At 55.2% G+C, this 23,345-nt stretch overlaps 6 protein-coding genes across 6 annotated transcripts; 4 read left to right on the plus strand and 2 right to left on the minus strand.

The window, feature by feature from the left end:
- Positions 1-1,224: 1,224 nt before the first annotated feature.
- Positions 1,225-3,446, plus strand: MYCGRDRAFT_73144 (uncharacterized protein; the record flags this gene model as incomplete). Its single annotated transcript, XM_003851458.1, has 3 exons — positions 1,225-1,576; positions 1,640-1,974; positions 2,031-3,446. The coding sequence occupies 3 exons, from the start codon at positions 1,507-1,509 to the stop codon at positions 3,216-3,218; spliced, it is 1,593 nt and encodes a 530-aa protein (XP_003851506.1).
- A 4,308-nt stretch (positions 3,447-7,754) lies between these two features.
- Positions 7,755-9,479, plus strand: MYCGRDRAFT_43514 (uncharacterized protein; the record flags this gene model as incomplete). The annotated part of the gene is made up of 1 exon (XM_003851459.1): positions 7,755-9,479. One exon carries the CDS (start codon positions 7,755-7,757, stop codon positions 9,477-9,479), a length of 1,725 nt encoding a protein of 574 aa, XP_003851507.1.
- A 6,799-nt stretch (positions 9,480-16,278) lies between these two features.
- MYCGRDRAFT_73148 (uncharacterized protein) lies at positions 16,279-17,461 on the plus strand (the record flags this gene model as incomplete). The annotated part of the gene is made up of 3 exons (XM_003851460.1): positions 16,279-17,065; positions 17,123-17,140; positions 17,222-17,461. 3 exons carry the CDS (start codon positions 16,331-16,333, stop codon positions 17,459-17,461), a joined length of 993 nt encoding a protein of 330 aa, XP_003851508.1.
- Positions 17,462-18,144: 683 nt separating this feature from the next.
- Positions 18,145-19,116, minus strand: MYCGRDRAFT_43828 (uncharacterized protein; the record flags this gene model as incomplete). Its single annotated transcript, XM_003851791.1, has 2 exons — positions 18,145-18,649; positions 18,824-19,116. 2 exons carry the CDS (start codon positions 19,114-19,116, stop codon positions 18,145-18,147), a joined length of 798 nt encoding a protein of 265 aa, XP_003851839.1.
- A 1,490-nt stretch (positions 19,117-20,606) lies between these two features.
- On the plus strand, positions 20,607-21,048 carry MYCGRDRAFT_81215 (uncharacterized protein; the record flags this gene model as incomplete). Its single annotated transcript, XM_003851461.1, has 1 exon — positions 20,607-21,048. A coding segment is annotated over one exon (409 nt), but the record flags the coding sequence as incomplete, so codon positions are not given.
- A 641-nt stretch (positions 21,049-21,689) lies between these two features.
- MYCGRDRAFT_44026 (uncharacterized protein) lies at positions 21,690-23,279 on the minus strand (the record flags this gene model as incomplete). The annotated part of the gene is made up of 1 exon (XM_003851790.1): positions 21,690-23,279. One exon carries the CDS (start codon positions 23,277-23,279, stop codon positions 21,690-21,692), a length of 1,590 nt encoding a protein of 529 aa, XP_003851838.1.
- Positions 23,280-23,345: the final 66 nt, after the last annotated feature.

Genomic DNA, 23,345 nt, shown 5'->3' on the forward strand with positions numbered 1-23,345 from the left:
CTCAAGCGTGTCTTGGAAGAGGCTGTGCTCTGAAGTCTCGTAGACATCCGAGGACGACACCGCAGATGCACCGCATCGCATGGGCATTGCATTGTGCGCCAGCCGCCAACCCTCGTCCGGAAGACGGTGGACGTCTCATCTCCCGGGACTGCCAGCATTGTTTTGCCGGCATCAGCAGTGTGAAGAAACAAGATTCTTGAGCAGGGAGCAAAATGCCTTCGATGCCTGCGAAAAAGAGGTGCTCGCGCATCGATGGAATGCGAGTGGCTTGGAGATTGTTATCTGGCACCATGACCTGAGTAAGACCTTATCGCGAGGAAATCGACCTATCACAGGGATCATTTGCTTATCTCGAAGTTGCTCGAACCAGACTAGCGTCGGAAAAGTATGGATCTAGCTCAATGCTAAAACCTTATTGTCATCTCCGCTGTCAACGATCGAGCCCCAAAAGATAACAGCCCCGCGGTCGTCTATCCTTCCTCGATAGCCGTGGTCAGAATGCACCTCTGGGCGTGGAAAGAAGACGGCTTGGAGTCATGGAGTGCATGTGTGAGGAGTGCAGGATGTGAGATCCAAGAGCAGTTCGGTGACACTGCGTGGTTTCTGTGTGTGCCTCAGAACGGCTTACAGGGTCCTAACTTTGGCAAATCTCCAAGGTTTGAAGGATGGGGGTGGAGCCACACTCGGTCCATGTGCAACGTGGAACAGAGTGCAAGCGCCAACAAAGAACATGGAGATATTGCCTATGGATACACTCCTTGTCACAGGATCAGTCAAGGCAATGGGAGGCTGAACGGGAAGCAATGCGGCCACTTTGAGGCGACTCATCAAGCGAACACCACGAGATAGAGGCGTTCGTCCACGACCTTGATCGTACCCGAAGCAGCGGTGCACGCGATCGATGCAGGCATGCCGTAGGCCAAGGGTGTTGGGGTTTAGAGTGTTGGGGGTTGAAGCTGGGTGCGTGTTGGTGCTGCCAATGGAAAGCCTGCGGAGCGGACGTTGTCTCTTACTAGGAGCTCTCGGCACGCGCAGCGCGGGCGCCCCAGTGTCTGGCTAGGCTAAGATAGCTTCCGCGAGAGATAAGAAAACAATCCATGTCAAAGGTCGGCTCGTTGTGGTGGGTTGCCCTTGCCCTTGATTCCACTTGGCATAACCCCAAAAAGAACCCGTTCTCGTCCGCCGCTCGCTCCACCAGAATAATGATTAGACTCCCACCCACGCCTTGTGAGATGCCCTTGCCGTCCCCGGTCGACTTCTGGTACTAATCTGCACACTGTCGCACTCTTTTATAACCATTCCTCTCTCTTCCGACCTCACCTCTTCTCTCGCGTCCCCATCTCTGTCTCCGCTTCTTGTGTGCATCTACTGCTATCCCTTGCCCCACCCAGTCGGCACGTGGAATACGTCGGTCTTGCATAACATCCGACAGACGTCAACACCGCCTGGTCTTGGACAGCCACACCCATCCAGAGCACCTCGCCGCTTTCGAGCATCTCTTTCATCATGTCATACTTCTTCGTCGGGCCGCCAGTGCCCTTCAATGGCACAAACGCAGACTACGGTGGTGATTCTGGTCAGTGGAGCTCATGTGTTCTCTGTTTACTTGCGCGAATTCAAGACTGACCACTCTACGCAGCCACCGAGAACGTCAACGGATGGTTCTCCTCAGGAGATCAGGCGTACATCATCGTCGCCTCGGCCATGGTCATGGTCATGGTTCCTGGTCTCGGATTCCTCTACTCTGGTCTCGCACGCAGAAAGTCCGCCTTGACGATGATCATGGCATGTCTCGCATCCTCCTCGGTCATCACATTCCAATGGTATTTCTGGGGTTACTCGCTCGCTTTCTCTCGATACGCTACGAACAACCCTTTCATCGGCGACCTGCAACAATTCGGATTATTGAAGACTCTGGCTGTGCCAAGTCAAGGCAGTCCTCTGGTTCCTGATCTTCTCTACGCTTTCTACCAGGTATGCTATGAATCTTCGCCTCTGACTCGATTCTCTCATCTAACACCATCTTCCAGATGCAATTCTGCGCTGTCACCGGTGCCATTATCATGGGTGCCATCGCTGAGCGTGGTCGCATCGTGCCCGCCATGGTCTTCATCTTCGCCTGGGCAACGATCGTCTACTGCCCGATCGCATATTGGGTATGGAACGCCAACGGATGGGCCTTCAAGCTGGGAGTGCTCGACTACGCCGGTGGTGGACCCGTCGAAATCGGCTCTGGTCTCTCCGCACTCGCCTACTCCATGGTTCTCGGCCGTCGCCAGGAGAAGATGATGCTCAACTTCCGACCTCACAACGTCTCTCTCATCACCCTCGGCACCATCCTGCTCTGGTTCGGATGGCTCGGATTCAACGGAGGCTCCTCCTTCGGCGCCAACCTCCGCGCCGTCATGGCATGCTGGAACTCCAACTTGACCGCCATGTTCGCCGCCATGACCTGGGTTCTCCTCGATTGGCGTCTTGCGCGTAAGTGGTCGATGGTCGGCTGGTGTTCTGGCACCATCTCCGGTCTCGTCGCCGCGACTCCCGCTTCCGGCTTCATCCCGCCATGGGCCTCCGTCATCCTCGGTATCACCACCGGTGTCGTGGCCAACTTCGCCACCAAGATCAAGTACTGGATCAAGATCGACGATTCAATGGATGTGTTCGCCGAGCACGGCGTCGCCGGCATCGTCGGTCTCGTCTTCAACGGCTTCTTCGCTGCCAAGTACGTCATCGGTCTGGACGGCGTCAACACCGGCCTATTCGACGGCGGCTGGATTCACGGCAACTACATCCAAATGGGCTACCAAATCGCCTTCATCGTCGCCGCATGCGCCTGGTCGTTCGTGGTGTCCGCCATCCTCGCCTACGCCATCAACTTCATCCCCGGCCTCAAACTCCGCGCATCGGAAGAGGCCGAACTCCTCGGAATGGACGACGACCAACTCGGCGAGTTCGCATATGACTACGTCGAGGTTCGCCGCGACTACCTTGCATGGACGCCCGCGAAGGCGGAGCAGGAGGGTGAGGGCCACAGCATTCCCAACGGCGAGCGCTATGGCATCCAGGAGCACAGCGAAATGCTCGAGGGCAAGGACCCGGTCGGCAGTGAGGGAAGCAGCAACGGGCACGAGCACACTGGTATCGGAGGTGATCGCCATGGCGTTGCGTACGAGGAGATGGAGAAGAGCAGGAGAGAAGCGCAAGCTGGTGGTCATTGATCATAGAGCGATGTTTTGCGACTTGAAATTTCTTGGACACCTTTACACGTGTGGCGTTTTCCACTATTTTGTTTCATATGCTTGTGATACCAGACGGAGCAGGAAGTGCTCGTTCGACGATGGAGATTTGTAGAGTTGAGAGAGACGACGTGGCTGGCGTGATTACCACGGTCGTGTGAAGATAGATCAGATCTGCAGAGATATATACCAACGACATTCACCATCACCACAGTCTGGCTTCTGCTTCCCACACTCATGCCAACATCAATGTTTGACTCATCTGGAGCATCTACAGATCTCACTGCGAGAGAACTCTCAATCAAAACGAAGTCCCACCTCAACCAAGCAAGACCATCATCAAGCACCACGCTCAAGCACCCTCCCCTCGCTCGCTGGAAGGCTTCACACCCGCACGAGCAGAGTGGAGCCCACGCAAGGGAAGGGAACAGACAATGCTAGTCCGTTCACTCGAACCCGGTTACCTCAATCAATGAATTCTCGGAATCGCATGGCTCGAACAAGGATCCTTATCAGCGCCCTTGAGAGATAGATGCAAGATTGACCGTTCTCGTCTCCCTTGTCTGCTTGGTCCCTGGGTGCCGCGTGGAAACGTTGAGCAAGGTGTGCAACGCTCGAGCCCAGGTGCCGCACCACTGCTGTTGCTTGGGTCTTATCTTTGAGAGTTCCTTATCTGGTTCGATGGCTTGTACATACCTGTATGACTTCCTTGTTGATGCCCAAGCTCCCTCAGTCCCAGGAACTGGGGGTTGCGGATCGGAGGACATCGTGCAGTTGTGGATCGGAGGACATCGAGCATCGTTGCGATCGAGCAGGAGCATGTCGCGTGGTGAGCAGCTGACGTCGTTACGGAGATGGGATATGTTTTTTTTTGTTGATGCCTGAGGCACCTATCAGCAGTGCATCGATTTCCGGAGCCTCGTCCTTTTACTGTCGTGATTAGATGCCAAGTGCATGCACGAAGGAGTCAAATCATACCAGACCTTTCGACTGACTTTGCCTCTTTCACAAGATGTGCTCATCCCAATGTGATCAGCAGGCATGGTCTTGAGAGCGTCTCGGGTCTTCGACATCGAGAAGATGCTGTCGACACTCATGGAGCTGTCCTCCTCGCAGAGCTATCGCTTTCCTCCTCCAAGGAATCCTGAAGCTACCACCTTTCAGCGGCATGTTCAACAGACTGCATTCCAGAGCGTAGGGCAAGCCGCTTGTCCGAAGTCCGGATGTGCCAAAGCCGACTTCGATAAAGCAAGAGACCTTCCCCTTCTTTGCTGCTGCTTCAGATCATCAACTGAGAAGACGCCCATATGAAGGTCCCATTCGGGACAGACCATTCGCAAGGCCGCTCTCGCTCTCTCTCTCTCTCTCTCTCTCTCTCTCTCTCTCTCTCTCTCTCTTTCGCCGTCAACAAGAGACCTCCGCTCACCATCCCATCAACCCCAGAAAGCAATCATGACAATCGGCAAGCTCGTTGACGTATCCGTCGTGGAGACGACCAAAACCCCTTACGAACTCTTCACAGTGCCCTACATCAACGCGCAGCTCGAATATCCCATGCTCCACAACGACGCCGAAGCCGGGGTGATGGTGCCCTGAGGGAGTTCTGATGTATCGTGGCGCGATCAAGGAGCAGAGAAGTCACTTTCTCGCTTGTGACGAATAAGAAGTTTTCGATTCATTTCGTGGGGGATGAGAGTGATCCATGTGCGTTGGAGATGGCGGCTGCTGATGCTCAGAGAAAAGAGTCGTGAAGATGGCGACCATGGCTGTAGATCCGACAGCAGCATATGCGATCACAATAGGCTCCGCGTTCCACAGCTTCCAGTTGACATATGGTAAAGGTATGGTAAAGGTATAGTCTCAGGGCTATTCGTTTGAAGCAGCCAAATGCTCGAGGCCTCGCTTTGGCTCCAGGATGTTGACGATGACTATATGCGTGAGCCAGACGACAGTATTCGACCTACCAATGTAGGCAAGCAGACGTCTTCATGCAGTGTTGACTCGTACTTCTCCGGAACCTGAGACCTGTCATCCACTGCGAACCCGTGCAGATAATGGGATGAACCATCATGCCCATGAACTGACGCAATGACGCTGGGCATGTGTGCCACCATCCGAACGGGGCGTGCGCAGTGGTGATGCGTTCTGTTCCATCGGGAACGGTGCCGACTTAGGCTGATGCTATAGCTCTCCGACCAGTGTTGTAGCCAAAACAAATATCAGGAAGCCGGTGCCATCTGCAATCCACAAGGCGACCTGTACTGGGTGGCAAGATGATATCGGTGGGCGCATAGTTGATCGTCATTGTTCCGGCGTGCTATGATCACGTTCGCTGTGTTCCTTAAATCTTGTTCATGGCGTAGAGGTTTTAAATCAGATGGAAGTGAACGATGGCCAGGAGGAGGCGTTGAGCGATGTTCCATGTACCTTACCTTTCGTGCAGCCGGAGGTTCGTTCCATGCCATTCCACGACTCGTGGGTGGAAGTCGAAGAGCAGCGAGTCAGTATGCCTAGAAGGGGATCTCGAAACTGCGCCGTTCTCACCATACGATGGATGGAATTTTCCCATTCGTCGAAGCCGTGCTGTAAGATTCCAGGCTCGATATGCAGGCAGCCTGTATCAGGTGTCGACGCTGTGCGACCGAGTCAAACGAACGCCGTGGTAGTCGTTGTTGTTGTTGACAGCTCAGCCAATTGTTGTTTCGAGACACTTCCGCGAAGCACGCGACCAATGCCTGGGGTCAGCCTTGCGGCGATGTTGCTTGAAAGGGTCCTGTTACTTGGACGCACTTTTGTGTTGTTGCTAGTGTGGTGTTTCAGTCGGATAAAGAGGTCGTGGTTATGTGTATCTCCATCATTGTTGAGCTATAAGCATTCCCCAAAATCCGCGATGCGTAAATGACAGACTCATAACGAGCTCTTTCATGTATAATAAGTAGGACATCCGTGATTTTCTGAAGGTGGGATCGTCTTCGACATATGGAGGCCACGATGACGGTCTGCGTGCGGACACATTATGGAATTTCCAGCCATGATATACCATCTCCGCATTGTGTAAACTGGCATGGGTGATCCTGGTCTGCCTGGTTCTCCGACAGATCCAGGATCTCAGAGATTGCGCCGTTGCGGACTTGCGGTGCGGATCGCCTATAGTCCGTCTCATATGATCTTTTTCGCTGGAGATGATTCGATGGCAGGCTTCGTGGGGGTCTCTGAACCGGGATGTAGGCAGCGTATACTGGCGCAATGCGCATGACATAGCAACCCCTTTGCTCGCAGGCTTACGCCGGCAAGTATGGCTACGATGCCGGTGCTGGGTTGCCAGACTCGCGGGCTCAGTCCAGAGGTACAGCAGTCACAGCAGTGCAACGGTGTATATATATCAGGCAGAAGGAGCAGTTCGATTGTCTGTCAGCCTTGTTTGACATCAACATTCGCGTGTGCAAGCAACATCATCGACCCTCGTTCCTGCTCGTTGGACACGGTAAAAGGTGTCGAAAGACGGCACGGGTGAAGGCAAACGAGAGACACGGCACAGGTACATGCAGGTTGACAGAGGTACCGTCTGTGCAACACGGGATCTTGGAAGCGTCAAGACCAGAAGACGGGATGGAGGGTGTTGTTAATAATGTTGGCAAGGCAGAACGTCGACGGGCGTCTTCGGTTGTCCGGACGTTTCGTTACGAAGACGTTTGTGATGGCGCTCCGCCCAGAGTCCAGCGCGCCATGTCCTCACCAAACTCCGACGCCAGCGTCAACACGAAATCCCTCCGTACTCATGCGACCCGCCGGCACACGACTCCAGGCGAGCGCTGCTCCACACGCGACATCTCCACACGCGACATCCACACCACCACCGACATCACCATCGACGTCGACCAGACTCTCGACGCCAAATCTCGGAGGAGGACCATCTCCTCCCACCTGCCGGACCATCCAGCCAAGCGCGACTCCGGCATCGCTCCTCCCACGCCCGACGACACATATCGCTCCCCAAAGGAGAACGTCTCCAACGCGATTGTAATCCCCTTGATTGTGGTGGAAGATGAGGAAATCGCAACCTCACGTGGTCGCACTCGGACACTCAGCAAGGAGGAGCATCACACGGAGAAGAGCGTGGGACGACCGCGAGCACTATCGCTACAGCTTGCAACAATGCGAAGAATGAGCAGCTTCAAGGGTTTGGACACGGAATTGCCGTCGACTTCGGCTGAGGATGGCCTCAACCTGGGTGATCTAGCCTCGGAGAAGCTGTCGTTCTCCAACAGAGGCAGCTTGCTGTTTGGTGGAAAGAAGATGCAGGACCTGATATCGTCCGCGGGAGATGGCAGTCCACCTACAACCAGTGTGACATCTCCCAGCCCTCCAAACAGCGCGGGACAATCGCTGAAGGCAGACTCGACGCCGCAAAAGCCAACACAAACCTCGACACCGACGACAACAATACACGGAGCGGAGATAATCGGTGAGGCACCCATCAAACCTCTTGTTTCTGGTCGAAGGAAACCGAGTGTCCAAATGCTACAAGCCGCATTGAACGGTGGAAGAGTGCTGTCAGCGGAGGAGATCTCATTCTCGCTCAAAGTCAGGAGCATGTATGAGCACGGAGACGAGCGAGCGGCGGAATGGGTCAACTCCTTGGATGCATTTGTTACAGACCACAACGCCACAGACAACAACAACGACACGCCTGACGAGGGCACACGAAGTACGCTGTCTCCCACCGCCAGCACAGGCGATCTCACCGTGCTCAATGCAAGATGTCAAGGCAGTAATCAGTGGCCATTACAAGATGCCCGATCCAGCTACATTTCCGTGTCTAAGTACTCACGGGAAGCACACGAGCTAGCTGGCGGCGTCGAAGACTGGGCGGACGTCGATGGTCGGGCAGTGGACAGGTATGGCTTCATCAAGAAGACCGCGCCATCGTTTTCCGGCCTCTCTACAGGATCTTCCCTCCGCGACACTCCTGCCAAACAATTGAAGACATCCCATCTCCACCCGCAAGCTTCGCAAACCCGACTCGACCGCATGCTCAACCGCAAACCTAGCGTTCGCTCTTCGCGATCTGTTCCGCCGCGTCCGAGCGGCGACTGGACAGTCAAGCGAGGTCCAGCCTCCCTCCACAGTACCCACTCCAACTCCGCGCGCGCCGCACACCCTTTCCGCTCTCGTCGTTCGCGCATCCTTGCCGAAGCTCCCGACATGCTCATCAAACCGCCCTCCCTCGCCGACATTTCCGAACACGAAGACGCCGGAAAAACTGCCTCAACCTGGAAACGCCGCGAGTGGGCGCGCGAAGAGAAATGGCAGCGAATGGCGCGCAGGATCCCGGAACGTAATTCAGCGTTAGGAGGAGGCATGTCATTTGACTTTGATGCGAGCGATCCGAAGGTGATTGATCGCACTTGGAAGGGCATTCCCGACCGCTGGCGCGCCACGGCCTGGCACAGTTTCCTTGCGACGAGTGCGAAACGGCGGAACTCCACGACCACAGATGCGGAACTGATAGGACAGTTCCACAAGTTGCAGGAGATGAGCTGTGTCGACGACGTACAGATCGACGTCGATGTCCCGAGGACGGTGAACCTTCACATCATGTTCCGCAGGCGCTATCGTGGTGGACAGCGACTGTTATTTCGGGTCCTCCATGCTATCAGTCTGTATTTCCCGGACACGGGTTACGTGCAGGGCATGGCTAGCATTGCGGCGACATTACTGTGCTACTACGACGAGGAGAACGCGTTTGCCATGATGGTGCGGATGTGGCAGTTGCGCGGGATGGAAGCCATGTATGCCGATGGGTTCGAGGGACTTATGACCGCATTGAAGGAGTTGGAGACAGAGTGGGTGGCTCCGGAAGTCAGCGCGAAGTTGGAAGCACTGGGTGTCACGGCCACGTCGTATGGGACGAGGTGGTATCTGACACTGTTCAACATGAGCGTGCCGTTCCCGGCGCAGTTGCGCATTTGGGATGTTTTCATGTTACTGGGCGATGCGCCCGTGACTGGTTCATCAAATGGCAATGGACCGGGACATTTCGCGGGCGCGGAGTTGGATGTTCTGCACGCGACGAGTGCGGCGCTGATCGATGCGACCAGAGGAGTGGTGTTGGAGAGCGACTTTGAGGAAGCGATGCAGGTCTTGACAAGTTTCGTGCAGATCAAAGACGAGGACTTGTTGATGAAGGTTGCGCGGACCGAGTGGAAGTTGAGGAAGAAGAGGGCGGGTATCAAAGTGTGAGAGTGATCATGAGATGATGGCAATTGGGAAAGAGCGAGGACTCGTCCTTGCGGCGACTTGGACTGAGATGGCGCGAGAAAGTGCACGCCATTCCTTTTCATGGACGGGCTGTGTTCAAGATGGCGCTCGGTCGGGCGAGTACAATGCTTTATGTGGTTCGCGGAGTTGGGAACTGGTGCGATGGACGGGACTGTCTTGGTCTTTCCTTGTGGCGGAGAGCGCATTGCTGTTTCGCAACATTTTCCTTTGTCGTGTTATTGGCTGAGATACCCTTAGATCGAATATGCGGATATACCGCCCGGGATGAGAAGGAATGGCGAGAGGAAAAGTCATGTAATGTGTAAACATATTCGGAGCGGGATTAATGGAATGAAGAAGTTGTATGAACGATGGCCGATGAATGTACCTTGTTGAGATGCTGTGGATGGTGCGCATCTGCTGCTTGAGTCGATGTATATGGTGTCTGGGGTTGTTGCGTGCATCGATGCTGGATAGACTCGGTCTCCCATTGCCAGAAGGCGAAGTCATCGAAACGGGGACGCCGACAAGGTCAAGTCGACGACAAGCGGTTCCCGGTCGCATACCCGCAAGAGAACAAAGAAAGGCAATGCAGCCTATACCTCTGAACATCTTGCGGCCGTAGGTGTCTAGACCTGTACCATGACCTGATCGGAGTCGCCGATGCCCTTTAACTGTTTGCGTCCTGTGCGGTGGACTGATCGAGTGTAGTGGTGCTGGAAAACGGTGGGTCACATCAGCCCAAATACGCGCGCAGGTCCAGACTCCGGACCGGAGTCCACGAGCGATCTCGAAGTCGATGCTGCTGCTGCTACGGTATCTGACGGAAGCCGATCATAGTTGAGGCCGTAGAGATGTCTGCCCTGGTTTCTCTCCCTATGAGCTGGTGTGATACACATCGCATTGCTTTCGACGACGAGTTCAGGAGAAGGATCGCAAACTATCGACGGCAGCCGTAAATGCAATATGCGCGCCCCCAATCCGCGTGGCTTGCGCGGCTCGGTGGTTTTCTCCGCACACGCGCTCGCGCGATCCCCACGATTGCGCCACTGGCCATCGGCTCGAGGTTCGTCCGTGCTCAGAAAGAGGGAGGCAGCAAAGGAGGAAGCGCAAAGGAGGTCGGTTTACCGTATTAGGACGCTGGACAATCATCGGGTCGCTTAGGGCTGGTCTCATCCCCGCGTTTGATTATAATGGTTGGCGTACGCCTCAGTTGGGTATGTGTAGCTGAGGGCTGATGAGCGGGACAAGGTGGCTGCGGAGTCGCGAGCTGAGTTATTCCTTTCACCACACGTCCGTCAAGCGGCGTTCGACAATCAGGCTGAAGCCTTGATCGATCGGAGAATTTTCTCTTGAGTGGCCTGACACGACCGTAGGGCGACCACGCTTCGTTCCAGCTGGCTGCCGTTGGATCCATCCAGTCTTGTCGACTTTCATATGCATCATCGATCATCGAGGACTGGAGTTCATCCCCAATCACACTTCCTGTTCGAAGCGAGACTGCGTCAATCCAGGTAGCCGGGCTCCACACTCGCCAGCGGTTGCAGATCCGGCGGCTGAGATACGGACGCCACAGGTCATTGCCAAGCCGAAGCAATTCTCGTGGCGTTTAGCGGAACCGGTCTGTGGTCGGATACGCTGATAGCGTCAGGTCTTGACCTTTTTCGGCTGCGATCAATTGATGCCGATCTTCAAAAGCGAACGGATTCCGTGCAAGTATTTGGCGAGAGGCGGGTGGGTTGCGTGGACTTGCATCTTGGATGAAGATGATCCATATACCAGATCGCATGAGTCGCGAGGGTCAAAGTCTGGCGTCGACGCTCCAACTTCATCAGTATTCAATCAGAAGATGCTTTCGTCCTGATCGTCAGCATTCTAGGGTTTCAAGCATCTGAAGATGACATAAAGAAGTGTATAGAACTCATGCAAACCCGCAGAAGTCGCATCGAGTCGGAGATTTCAAAGAAACGGGAAGACACGTGTGGACGTAGGGCTGCAGGGCAGCGATGATCTTTGTCGATCTCGAGCTGAACGCTTTGCGATCGCCCATTCGAGCCGCTCGAGGGTCTCCCGTGCAGGCGAATCTTTTAGAGGACCACGACATCGGTCGGATAGCCAGAAAGAAAGTCAGATCGATGGAAGAGAGAGCGTGCTTTGTCGAGGGAGTAGTCGAAGCTCGCAATACTAGACTCTCGTACTGTCTGCAGAGGTTCGCGCTTGGCCGTCCTCTGAACGAGGAACCTGGCCATCTCCGTCGATTCGTCATCTCGCTTGTCATCGTGGCCTACACGCGGTCTCTCATCAATGAAGAACTCGAAACTTGTCAACTCATGTCCAGAGCGTCGCCGGTCGCCGAATGGCCCAGGTCTGGCCACTCGCCTCAGTTGTCGTGGCGTAATCGCCCGGTCGGCATGCTACAAGGCCTGCTGGACGTGCGGAGCAATGGGCTGGGCTGTGCCGGAGTGAGCCAAAGCAGAGACTGCACTCGAGATGCTACAGAGCAATAATGGACCATTGCTAGGGGTGTTGGCGGAAGAACGTCGCATCTTGAGAGATGACTCAGATGAGGTGCAAATCTTTCGCCGCACGGGCTACATTGTCGCTCGTGGTCTCGCACAAGCGCGTTGCCACGTGCAAATGTGCCCCCGCACAAAGTGGGAAACGAGCGCAACGTTGAGATATGAAGTAGTAAGGTAGGTACCAGGAGGTGTTTTGTGAAATCTGAATGAGAACGAAGGACGTCGGCAAGAAAGATTGGAGCAGTCCTTCAATTTGGTAGGCACGTAAGGCTATCGCAGATATGGAAAGTTCTGTTTCGGGTTGATAGAGGAAAGACCTGCAAGCGGAAGAAGATCGACATGCATTCGTTTAGAGCTGCCGCGTGAGAAATCGGGTGCACCCCATGTGGCAAGGATATGCCACCGGCGTGAGGGGCCCTCGTGGTTGGAGGTGCACCCGGGAAGGAGTTTTTGGATCTTCATGGTCGCTGGTGAGGAGTCGTCAACCAACCTCATTGCACTACATCGCCACAACGGCTGCCTACCTTTGCACTGCATGCACAATGCATATCCTCCCAGCTGCCAGCGGCACTCATCGAAGCAGCGCTGGCGACGTGGAACCAACGCCGCTTCTTCTTCGGCTACTTAATTCTATCCAAGTGCCGAGCCTGCCTTGTTTCGTATCCCTGCAACGACCTTGTTTCAGCAACAGTTCACGACTTGCTCACAAACCTGGAAGCGAACCTCGCGCCAAAGCTTGTCCAGGCACGGCATCGACTCAAACCACTTCCGCTGGCCCCCATCCTCAACGATCGGGAGACGGGCCACGTTCGCTCGTCATTGTGTATGGAATAATAATGTCGAGCGAGCACCACTGCCTCGAATCGTCGTCCGGGGCCAAGGCGTTGCAGCACACCGGTCAATTTCACTTAATCAGATGCGCAAGCAAGAAGCTAGTGCGTTGGACTGTACAGTCGATCAGGTATGTAGTGTCTTCATGCCGCTGCAGGGCAAGATTATCGTGGTCGGCATGGCTTGCCTGCCCGTATCCTCCCGCAGCCACAATCCCTCTCTCTCAGCTGAGCCCATCGTTCGTCCAAACCTTTTCTCTCTCGCCTCCAATCGAGGAAAGTCGTCGACTCCAGTGGACATTTGTGGGCTGGCTGGATCAGTCCTCGTATGATCAGGAGAGTCGCACCTGATCGATCCTTCCCGCACGTCGCTGTTCTGCGCACCTGATCGACCGCTTCTAGGTCCTTTTACATTGCACTAGCCTCTCGACCTACACGAATCACATTTCTACCACTACTGCAGCAGGACCACATCTCTTCGGAGCGCCCGATCTTTCGCCTCATCCCATCCTGGACATTCCACTCCTTACTGCACCTTTTGTGCGGCTCGCCTCCAGCCGAAGCTCCAGCCTGCATATGCCGCCGCAGAAACTTGAGCTCAGCATCTCACCTTGACGCTACTCGACCATTCCACCGCACGGTACCGCAGTCCAGACCGCTCGTCAACTTGCATTGCCTTTCACTTGGTACGCCCTCTTGGCCAACCACTCAAGCTCTTGGCCGACCCGGTCACTCGCTCGAATTTCCCCATCAGGTTTCTGCACGTCTACGGTCTCGTCGCCGTTGCAGAGCCTTGACTTTCCGGAACGAATTGCCGTCTTTCCTTTGGACCAACGTCGGATCGTCGAGCATCGAAGGGTCCAGCTGCCCGATTAGACTCCTGGCATATCACGCCAGCGTACGTCCAGTCCATTGCTTCTGCCCTGCTGCCCTTCCCGGCCACACGTCTCATTCGCGCCACGGCGTGGTAGTGGTACATCGCACGTGCCCCATCACCTAAGGTATGTATGTATAACCACCGGTTCCCCTCTTCCTGTCCTGGACTCATTGCTCCACGAAAGACGACCCATGCCCAACCTTATCCATCAGCCTTGCTTGCCTCGCCTCGATGTCGCTGACCCTCACTCAGTCCTCTCTGACTGAGTTTGACACCAAATTCACCTATGACTTCCCGAAGATCTCGCCTGCTCAGCCTCTCTTCTCCCCTTACAAATTTCGGGATCGGTCTGCATCACCGGTGAGCTTGCTGCAGGTCAGCACCCCGCCACGGTCCGACAAAATGTCGGCTCACCCTCATCGAGGACTGCCTCCTCCCTCGGCCATGGCCCTTCCGGAGCTCAACAGGCCAGGTGCCCCATTCGGAGTCATGCCCGCTCCGCCAGCTCAATGGCAAGGCCAGGAGGAGTCCATGCGAAACTGGCTGCTTGCGAAAGCAGAGGAAGACAAGCGAAAGCAAGAAGAAGAGCGAACTCGACAGGAAACTTTGAGGCTCGAGCAGCGGAAGATCGAACAGGCCATGTTGCGAGAGAGCCTCCAAGGTGGCATTCCCCCTCAAATGGTGCCGATGGTAAGAAATTGAAGTGTAGAGGGCCTCCAGTGTCCGAGACTGTCTCGGACGCCCCAGCCTTCGTCCAGTCCGCATTGTCTACGACATCCGCTGACCTCATACGCTTTGCTTTGCAGATCTATGCGGGAATTGGAGGCGCGAACCTTGCAAATCTCGGCGGAGACTGGCTGCAACAATACGCCGGCCAGCTCCAGTCCGGACACTTACAACTCCGGCACGAGTCTCCAGAGCAAGCACGATTGATCGGTCCCGGTCCACCTCCATATCCAGTCGCCTCAGCGCCGCCACAACAAGCTCATCCAAGCCATCATCCGGAGCATCACCCTCCACCACCGCAGCAACCGCCACCGCCGGGACCACTTCAGACAACCTTCTCTGCCTATCAACCCACCGCCGCACATCGTCCGCCGCCAACTTCGGCTCCCAGGTCAGCGACACACTCACAGCTGCCAAGGCTGACGACGAACGAGATGTATCCTCAACATCCTCCAGGCTTGGCAATTGGTCCAGGTCCACATCCATCACAGCCAATGATGCAGCAGCATGACCAAAACGCCGCAGGACTTTACTTCCATCACTGGCAGCCACCGAGCGACCCAAAGAACATAGGTCCAGGTCCGCCACACACGCCCGCCAGCAGAGAACCGCTCTCAGCACAGCCAGTACCTGGTTTTCGAGAGGCAGCAGATTACAAGGACTCGCCAAGAAAGCGAAAAGCAGCGGGTGAGCACCAGCCTAACCCGCCACCATCCACTGGACCGCAATACACTTCTCCACCCTTCTCGGTGACGAGCTCCACCTCCGGACGAAAGGGCAATCTCGGACGATCTCGAAGTAACACACACACCTCGACGGGACAGAATTCCGATAAAGATAAAGTGGATGCGCGATCCGAAGGCATTCGGGACGTACGCCCTCACAGCAGTCGCGGCGATGAAGCTGCTTCGTCGAGAGGGTCGCAGCAAGCAGAGTACGGACCGCCACCACCCCAACCATTAAACCATCGCTTACGTAGCGCCGACAGTGGCGAGCATCAGTCCAGGCCAGCTTCACGTCCCTCGGATAGGAAATCGGCAGACCGCCAAGCCGAGTCGAAGGCTGAGCCTCCGACCACAAGACCTGATTCGAGATGACGCTCGTGGGACCTGTCGAAGAAGCCGGGCTAAAAGACAGGTTCGAGTCTCTATTCGGCGTGCGAGGTGGGCTTCAATGGCAGGAGGAGTCTTCAAGTACCGTTCGAGTGTCGCGTGATGGGCTGGAGTGGGGCGGAACTTTTTATTTGCGCTCGAAGCATCGTTTGCATTTTGAGATACCCCGTGGGCGGCATTTCCTTGGATCAACGGAATATGCATCCTTTTGCGTTCACATTGGCGGAAGTCGATGGCGGTATGGGCATTGAACTGTGGCGTACTCCGATGGAGACCGGCGGACGCGAAATGGGCTGCATAGCAGCCATTGTATGGAGCCGCCCAGACGGCTTCCTTTGTAGCGTCATAGATGATGAGAATGTTCGTCGGCCCAAGCAATGGCATTTAAGAGCCATGGTGGTCCTCCGGGCGTTCAGCTCCATCCCGTCCGAAGTCAGCTAAGTCGATGAACCACAAGAGCTCGTCGTTTGGCATAAACGGGAAGAGGAAGAAAGAAGAACGAGGACATCCTGAAGATTCGGGTATTATTACAGAAATCAATAGTCTCATCGTCTGCTCCACCATATTGATTCCGTCACCAAGTTGGTTGGCTGCAGCCGGGGTTGTGGGACGATCTTTCCAGAAATGGAACTGGAAGCTCATGCTTCCGACACCCAGAACAAGGCGACATCCAAGATCTCGTTGCATCCTTCATCAATAATACACGACCCTGCAGTCCTCATGACTTGTCTACGATAACACCATCACGCCCTCGCGGTCCTGAACGTCAATGCTAGCGAGAGTAGGCCTCGGCCGAGTCCTCACAGCTCTCCCACCACGATGTCACCGACCTAACGCCCTCACGACCTCTCATCTCCTCGGGCACCATCATCCCAGCACCTCACTCGAGTCACTCCTCTCCACCGTCTTCACCTATCCCGCCTCAACCTCTTCCTCCACTCGCTGGAAATCCCGTCAATCCTCCGATCCTTACACCCGACAATCCAAACTCTCCGGCCTCAAGTCCCGCGCGGCATACAAACTCCTCGAAATCGACGCGAAACACCACCTCTTCCGGCGCGGCGACACGGTCGTTGATCTGGGCTTCGCACCCGGCTCGTGGTCGCAAGTCGCCGCCAACCGCACGTCACCGGGGGGAAGAGTCGTGGGGATCGATGTCATACCCGCACAGCCGCCGAGGGGCGTGAATGCGCTGCAGGGGAATTTTCTGAGCGAGGAGATTAGGGCGGAGGTGGGGAGGTTTGTGAGAGAGGAGGGGAGAGGGAGGGTCAGGGATGGAGGGGTGAGGATTGAAGAGGTTGGTGATGCGTTGGATGGGATGGGAGGGGAGGTCGTGAAGGAGGATGGGTTGACACAGAAGGAGATGGACGTTGCGGCGGGAAGAGTAGTGGATGTGGTGTTGAGTGATATGTCCGAACCCTGGCCGATGGTCTATTCCAAGTGGGTGCGATCGGTTTCTAATCCTTATTCTAGGATGCAGAATACCAGTGGCATGCCGTTTCGGGTGAGTTGATATATGGATACAAGTGGCACAAGGAGAAGCTGACGATTTGTGATGCAGGACCACGCCGGCTCTATGGTGAGTACTCACGCTGGAGTCGACTGAACACCGCACTGCTTCTATCAGCGCACGACAGACCATTGACAACCACCATATTAGGACCTCTGCATGGCCGCCCTGACATTCTCGTTCGACACCCTCCGCACTGGTGGCAACTTCCTTTGCAAGTTCTTCGCCGGAGCAGAAGACCACGCGCTGGAAATGCGCCTGAAGAAACTCTTCGATAAGGTCTACCGCATCAAGCCGGATTCTTCACGGAAGGAAAGCAAAGAGGCGTACTTTGTGGCGCTGAAGAGGAAGGCCGGTGTTGAGAGGGAGGACGTGCTTGGAGAGGGTTGAAAGCTCGTTATACCCGACCCGACATGGAGTCAACATCATCAACCCCCGGCTCAGTGGTCCCCGGCCCAGTGGTCTTGAAAGAAGGCCGAAACCTGGACATCTCGATGCTAGAGTCGGACCCACTATTTGGCTCATGATCGATGGAGGAAACTCGCCATCTGCTCTCTGAAGGCTGAAACAGGCTGCCATGCATTGCTAGGCATGACCACCTGCGCAGACTTCGATTATGCTCGAGCCATCATTGACGCTTTGAGCACGGCCACACATGGTCCGAGAGGAGCTCAATTGGGCCGCCGAAGTCGTGCAAACATATGCTCACAGCGTTTGCTTCCTGCACCGTTGGTGGGTCGTCGCGCTTAAGAGCGCGCAGAAAGGGACCCCGGGACCTTGTGACGAAGGATCGACAGCCTCGGAGAGCACGTCTGAGCGGAATGGAAACAGACAAGTCACAAACAGGAGAGAATATGAGGTGCCAATGATCTGGTACGCGTATGAATGTATGTATCCCATCGCTGCTCGTCTTGGGTCTGCCTTCAATCCCGTCCGCTTCGTCACTCTGTCGCCACTCGGCGCTTCTTATGCCCATGGATATCTCTAAAACCGCAAAACTCCTCGCCCAAAACCCAACGCCTGAATCTGCTCATGCAACGCCATCTTCGCACTGCCTCCAAGCTGCACCCATCTCAACTCTTCTTCCCGAACAACGCCGAGATACTCTTCACCCCACTCGGCGCCAACCTCATCCCCTCAAACCTCGACTCCGGCAACCGCTTTCCCGCCTTCGCGCTCTCCATAATCCACTCCGCCGAAATGAACTTGATGCCCTTTCCTCGCATACTCCCAATCTCCTTTTGCACTTTACTGCTCGCCAGTCCTCCCCCGCACCCGCCGCCTTCGCGCGTAGGTTTGCCGACGATGACGTGTGTGACTGTACGGCGGCCGAGGGCGATGGACATGTTGCCGCCGTGCTTGCTGATGAGGTGTTTGAGGGCGTGGTCGGAGTAAGGCGCTGTGGAGCCGTTGATGTAGAAGCAGAGATTGGTGAAGATTTGAGGTGCGGGTGGGAGGTCTTGCTTTTCATCGGGTTGGGTTTGTGATGGGGTGGATTCCGTATGTGTCGCCTTGGGTGTGGGATCAATTGGGTCTATTGGCGATAGGTACTCGGATGGGGATGGCCAGCTCGTCTCCCTAATCTTGCCGTCTTCCCGTATGAATGGTGTGAATGGATTGACCACTTTTGTCGGTTTCGCCGGACTCGAATGCTCAAGCTTGATCCTCTTCGTCGCTCGCTCCTCACTTTTGTCCTCTCCCTTCTCAACTTTGTCGACCTTGTCGACCTTCTGGACCTTCAAACTCGTCCACAGCGACTGCTGTCCACCAGTCCTCAGTCCCTTTGCGCCAGCCTCCCACCCGCCATTTTCCGTCCTTCCATCTCGTCCAAAGTCCAAGCTACCCGCACCGACAGTATCACTGACCCTCTTGCCTCCTCCCGTTCCAGCGGTGAACTGTTCGCGCAATTTGAGATGCCGAGAGTCGCGCCATGATGTGCTGCCGCTGAGTTTGTTTTCTGCTCTTTGATGGCCTGTTGATGACGAGTTGAAGGGGTCGAAGATGGATTTGGAGGGTTTGGCGGCTACGGGCGCTTTGGTCGGCATGGTCCCTATCGTAGAGGTGGCATGAGCATATTGTTGGCGGTCCGGAGGCTGCTTGGGGTGTCGGTGAGGTCGAGGAAAGACGTTGTTGATTGTTCAACTGTGAACGGCTCATAGCGGGGCAAAGATACGCGAATGAGCGCGCTAGCGCGCGTGATCGCTACCACAGATCTGTCTCACTTCTTCACACCTTCATGCACACCTTACCATCATTTGAACCTATCGCTATCATCACGAGCACCTCCGGTATGCGACATCGAATCGCTACGCCTGGCTGAGGGCTGGCCAGCTGCCGTCTGCGGAACGCAGCCACAAGCGTAGTCACACGACCAGCAAAATCTCGGCAACTATCGCAAGGATCGCGGAACTATAGAGAGGCTGTCGAAAGCAGCCTCCTGCCTTGATCCTGCACTGTTTCAATATTCCATTGCTGCGAGTCGGATCGTCGCTGGACGCGGGTGTAAAGACAAGATGAGGCAACTACTTCGTTCTCCGGGCTCTTACCTATGGCTCGCATTCGAGGCTATATGTTTTCTTGCGATTTCAATTTCTGTTCTCAAGATTCTTGGGCAAAGCATGTCAGCTGTATCATCATTGTTATCTTCTACTGCTCCACAGGATAATTCTTATTGGGCCGGATGGCAACAGCAGGGACTGCCGTGGCAATGGGCTGGCCCAGACGACTCGGCCGACTATTGGTTTGAACACACGAAAGATGCATTGAATATTATGCAAGATACCTACTGGAACGGCACTTATTGGGTATGCTCCAATTGAAGTACACGGAGCGGACGTCGACTGACGAAGACATTAGCCGAGCACGATTCAATGGGTTGGCGCCGTCATTGATACAATCATGATCTCAAGCCAGGAGACATACACGAGTAATCTGGAAGCCGATGGGAGTAACGATAACCCTTCAACATCATCGACCGATATCGAAAGTGACATAGAAAAGTACTACGCCCAGGTGGAATCGTACTACAATAGTGAAGATACGATCCAGATCTTCGATGCTGCGTATGACGATGCTCAATGGGTTGTGCTCGAATGGCTCGAAGCTATCAACTTCAGCAATCAGCATGATGCAGTCGCAGACTCGGATCTTGGTCAAGATGCCATCGCCAAGTACGCCCACCGCGCCCACGTCTTCTACGATATCGTCCAGGACAAGTTCAACACATCCGAGTGCGACGGTGGCATCACCTGGAATCCGACCTTAGCCACATACAAGAATGCTATCACCAACGAGCTCTTCATCTCCAGCTCGATCGCGATGTACCTCTACTTCCCCGGCGACAATAACACAGATCCTTATCCTCACCCAGACTATCAACCCCAAACGAACAGCACATTACCTCCACTATCAACCATGGCCATGCACGATTCCACATTCCTCCTCAACGCAGTCCGCGCCTACGACTGGTTCGCAACCCACAACTTCACCAACGTCCAAGGCCTCATCGTCGACGGCTTCCACGTAACCTCCAACCAAACCACCTGCGATGAGCGCAACGAAATGGTATACACTTACAACCAAGCCGTTATCCTCAGCGGTCTGCGCGGACTATGGGAAGCCACCAGCGACACGAAATACCTCTCTGACGGCTACGATCTCATCGCCATCGTCATCAACGCCACAGGATGGAACGCTGACTCTGCATCTGCAGCTGCCGAATGGGCTGGTCTGGGACGCAATGGCATATTGGAGGACTACTGCGATGCACCGGCCACGTGCGCGCAGGACAACTACGTTTTCAAAGGCGTGTACTTTCAACACTTGTCGCAGTTCTGTCGACCACTGCCGACGGAGACACCGCTAGTGGAAGATCTCACGCACATCGCACCGCCAGAGCTGGCGGACGCTCACGATGCGAAATGTCAATCGTACGCTTCGTGGATACAGCACAACGCTCACGCGGCGCTGAGTACGAGGAACGAGACCGGAATCATGGGAGAGTGGTGGGGAGCTGCGTATGTTAATCGCACGCAGTCTCGTGCTTTGGACTTTGCGGTGCCGCTGCCACTGGGATTCGTCGATGTTAGGAATGATCCGGGGCTGCTGGAGACGGCTTTGTGGAGGTGTGATGGAAGAGGGGATTGTGGTGGAAATGGGGATCGTTGGTGGCGGCAGGCCGAGAAGCAGAGGAGGAAGAGGAAGAGGCAGGTCATGGACGACGTGAGGACTGTGGAGACGCAGGCTCAGGGTCTGTCGGTTGTGAGGGCGGCCACCGATATCCGGAGACAGGCACAACGATGAAGGCCAGCTGTATCGTGTTGGGCCAAGCTCAGGAGGTGCTTCAATATACGCCTACGGTCATTGCATGAAGGTTGCAACGACAATGTCAACTCGCATGTGTTCCAGAGCTCATGCAAACGCAGTGTCGCCTCACCACTCTCATTGGCTCGGCTCACTCGGGCGCTAGCCACTGTCCCCGATTTCAATCAAGATTCAACCAAGATTGACTCAAGGATCTATGGAGAACCGTGCAATCCGATGAGATTCCGATCTGAGATTACGGTCTATGTCTCTCGTCGACCATCTCGGACAAAACGTGCAACATGCATTGACACTCTCACACCACCACATTCGTCCTCGGCTCCAACAACAATTCTCCACCCGCGCTCCCTTTTCCAAAGCCCCCTTCTCTCGAATGCACTCTCCTTCCCCTCAACCACGTCTCCCTCGCGAAACCCCGCAGCGTCTTTCCCTCATACGGCGAGCACTTATTCCTGAACAACATCGTGCTTGGCTCAACCTCGAACGTTCCCTCGTCATCAAAGACGCACACATCGCCGTCCATTCCAACTTGCAGAGAGCCTTTGCGGTGTTCGAGTCCGACTTGCGCGGCTGTGTTGACGCAACACCATCGTGCGATGTTGAGCAGGGTGGCGTCGATGGGGAGGTTACGGCGCATGGCTTCTGTCCACAGGATGGAGAGGCCAAGACCTACGGAACTGATACCGCCCCAGGCAGAGAAGAAGTCGCCTACATTTGCAGGGGCGCAACAGCTCGCTGACTGCGAGGTGGACTTTTCGACGTGAGCGCCCGGAACGTGGGAGGGGAGGAGTTTGAGATTTGGCGTGCAAGGGGAGTGGTCGGATACCACGGTTTTGATGACCGAGTCCTCGATGTCGAGGAGTTCGGTCCACAAGCCGTTTTGGTTGGATTCGGAGCGGATGGGGGGACAGCATTTATGGCGGGTGTCGCCATCTTGGATTTTCTCCGCGGCGAGGGAGAGGTAGTGGAAGCAGGTTTCCGTTGTGATGTTGACGCCGCGGGCGCGAGCGTCACGGAGCATGGGAATGGCTTCTGTGGCGGAGAGGTGGACGATGTGGAGGGGAAGGTTGGGAGCGAGGTGGGCGAGAGAAAGGATCTCGAGGATGGCGTAGGTTTCGAAGGAGGATGGACGGGAGTCGAGGAAGGTTTGATATCGTTCTAGGGGACCTGTGGGTTGGAGAGGTGGGAGGGAGAATTGGACGTCGTCGCCGACTGATGCGGAGACGGGTGGGATCATCTCGGCGTGGAACATGACCGTGGTCGGCTCGTCGGCCAATTCTTCGAACACAGCTGCGATGTCTGTTGATGAGACAGCTGGGAACTCTTCCACTCCGCTGTCGATGAGAAAGCCTTTGAAACCTCGCACGCCGGCTTTCACGAGTGGTTTGAGCTCTTCGACATTTCCGGGCACGATGCCGCCGTAGAATCCTACATCGACCCAGCATTTTCCTTGTGCAGCCTCGACTTTCTCTTTCAACCCGTTCATGGTTGTGGTGGGTGGAATGGCGTTCAAAGGCATGTCCACCACGGTTGTTACACCTCCAAATGCCGCGGCCTGTGTGCCAGTGTAGAACCCTTCCCATTCCGTCCTTCCCGGCTCATTCAGATGCACGTGTGCGTCTACTAATCCTGGGAGAAGCACATGTGGGCTGTAGTCGGTGTATGGCGTTCCCAAAGGAAATGACGATGGAGGTACGATCGAAGTGAAGACGCTTGTGATCTTGCCTGTTACTGTTGAGATCACAATGGTTGCTTCCGTGAGGCGATCTTTGACTATCGCTCTTGAGGATGCCAAAACAGTGATCTCTGAGGCTATCACTCCATCGACAGCTCCGGACTCGCCAATTGTATGTGGTGTATCGGTTCCTGTAGCGAATGGTGCCATGTTTGCTGCGTCTATGTGATAGCTGATCGGGAGGAATGTTCTGCTTTATCAGTGTCGTGTATCCAG

This window comes from Zymoseptoria tritici, chromosome 6, assembly GCF_000219625.1.
Source record: "Zymoseptoria tritici IPO323 chromosome 6, whole genome shotgun sequence".
NCBI classification, from domain to species: Eukaryota; Fungi; Ascomycota; class Dothideomycetes; order Mycosphaerellales; family Mycosphaerellaceae; genus Zymoseptoria; species Zymoseptoria tritici.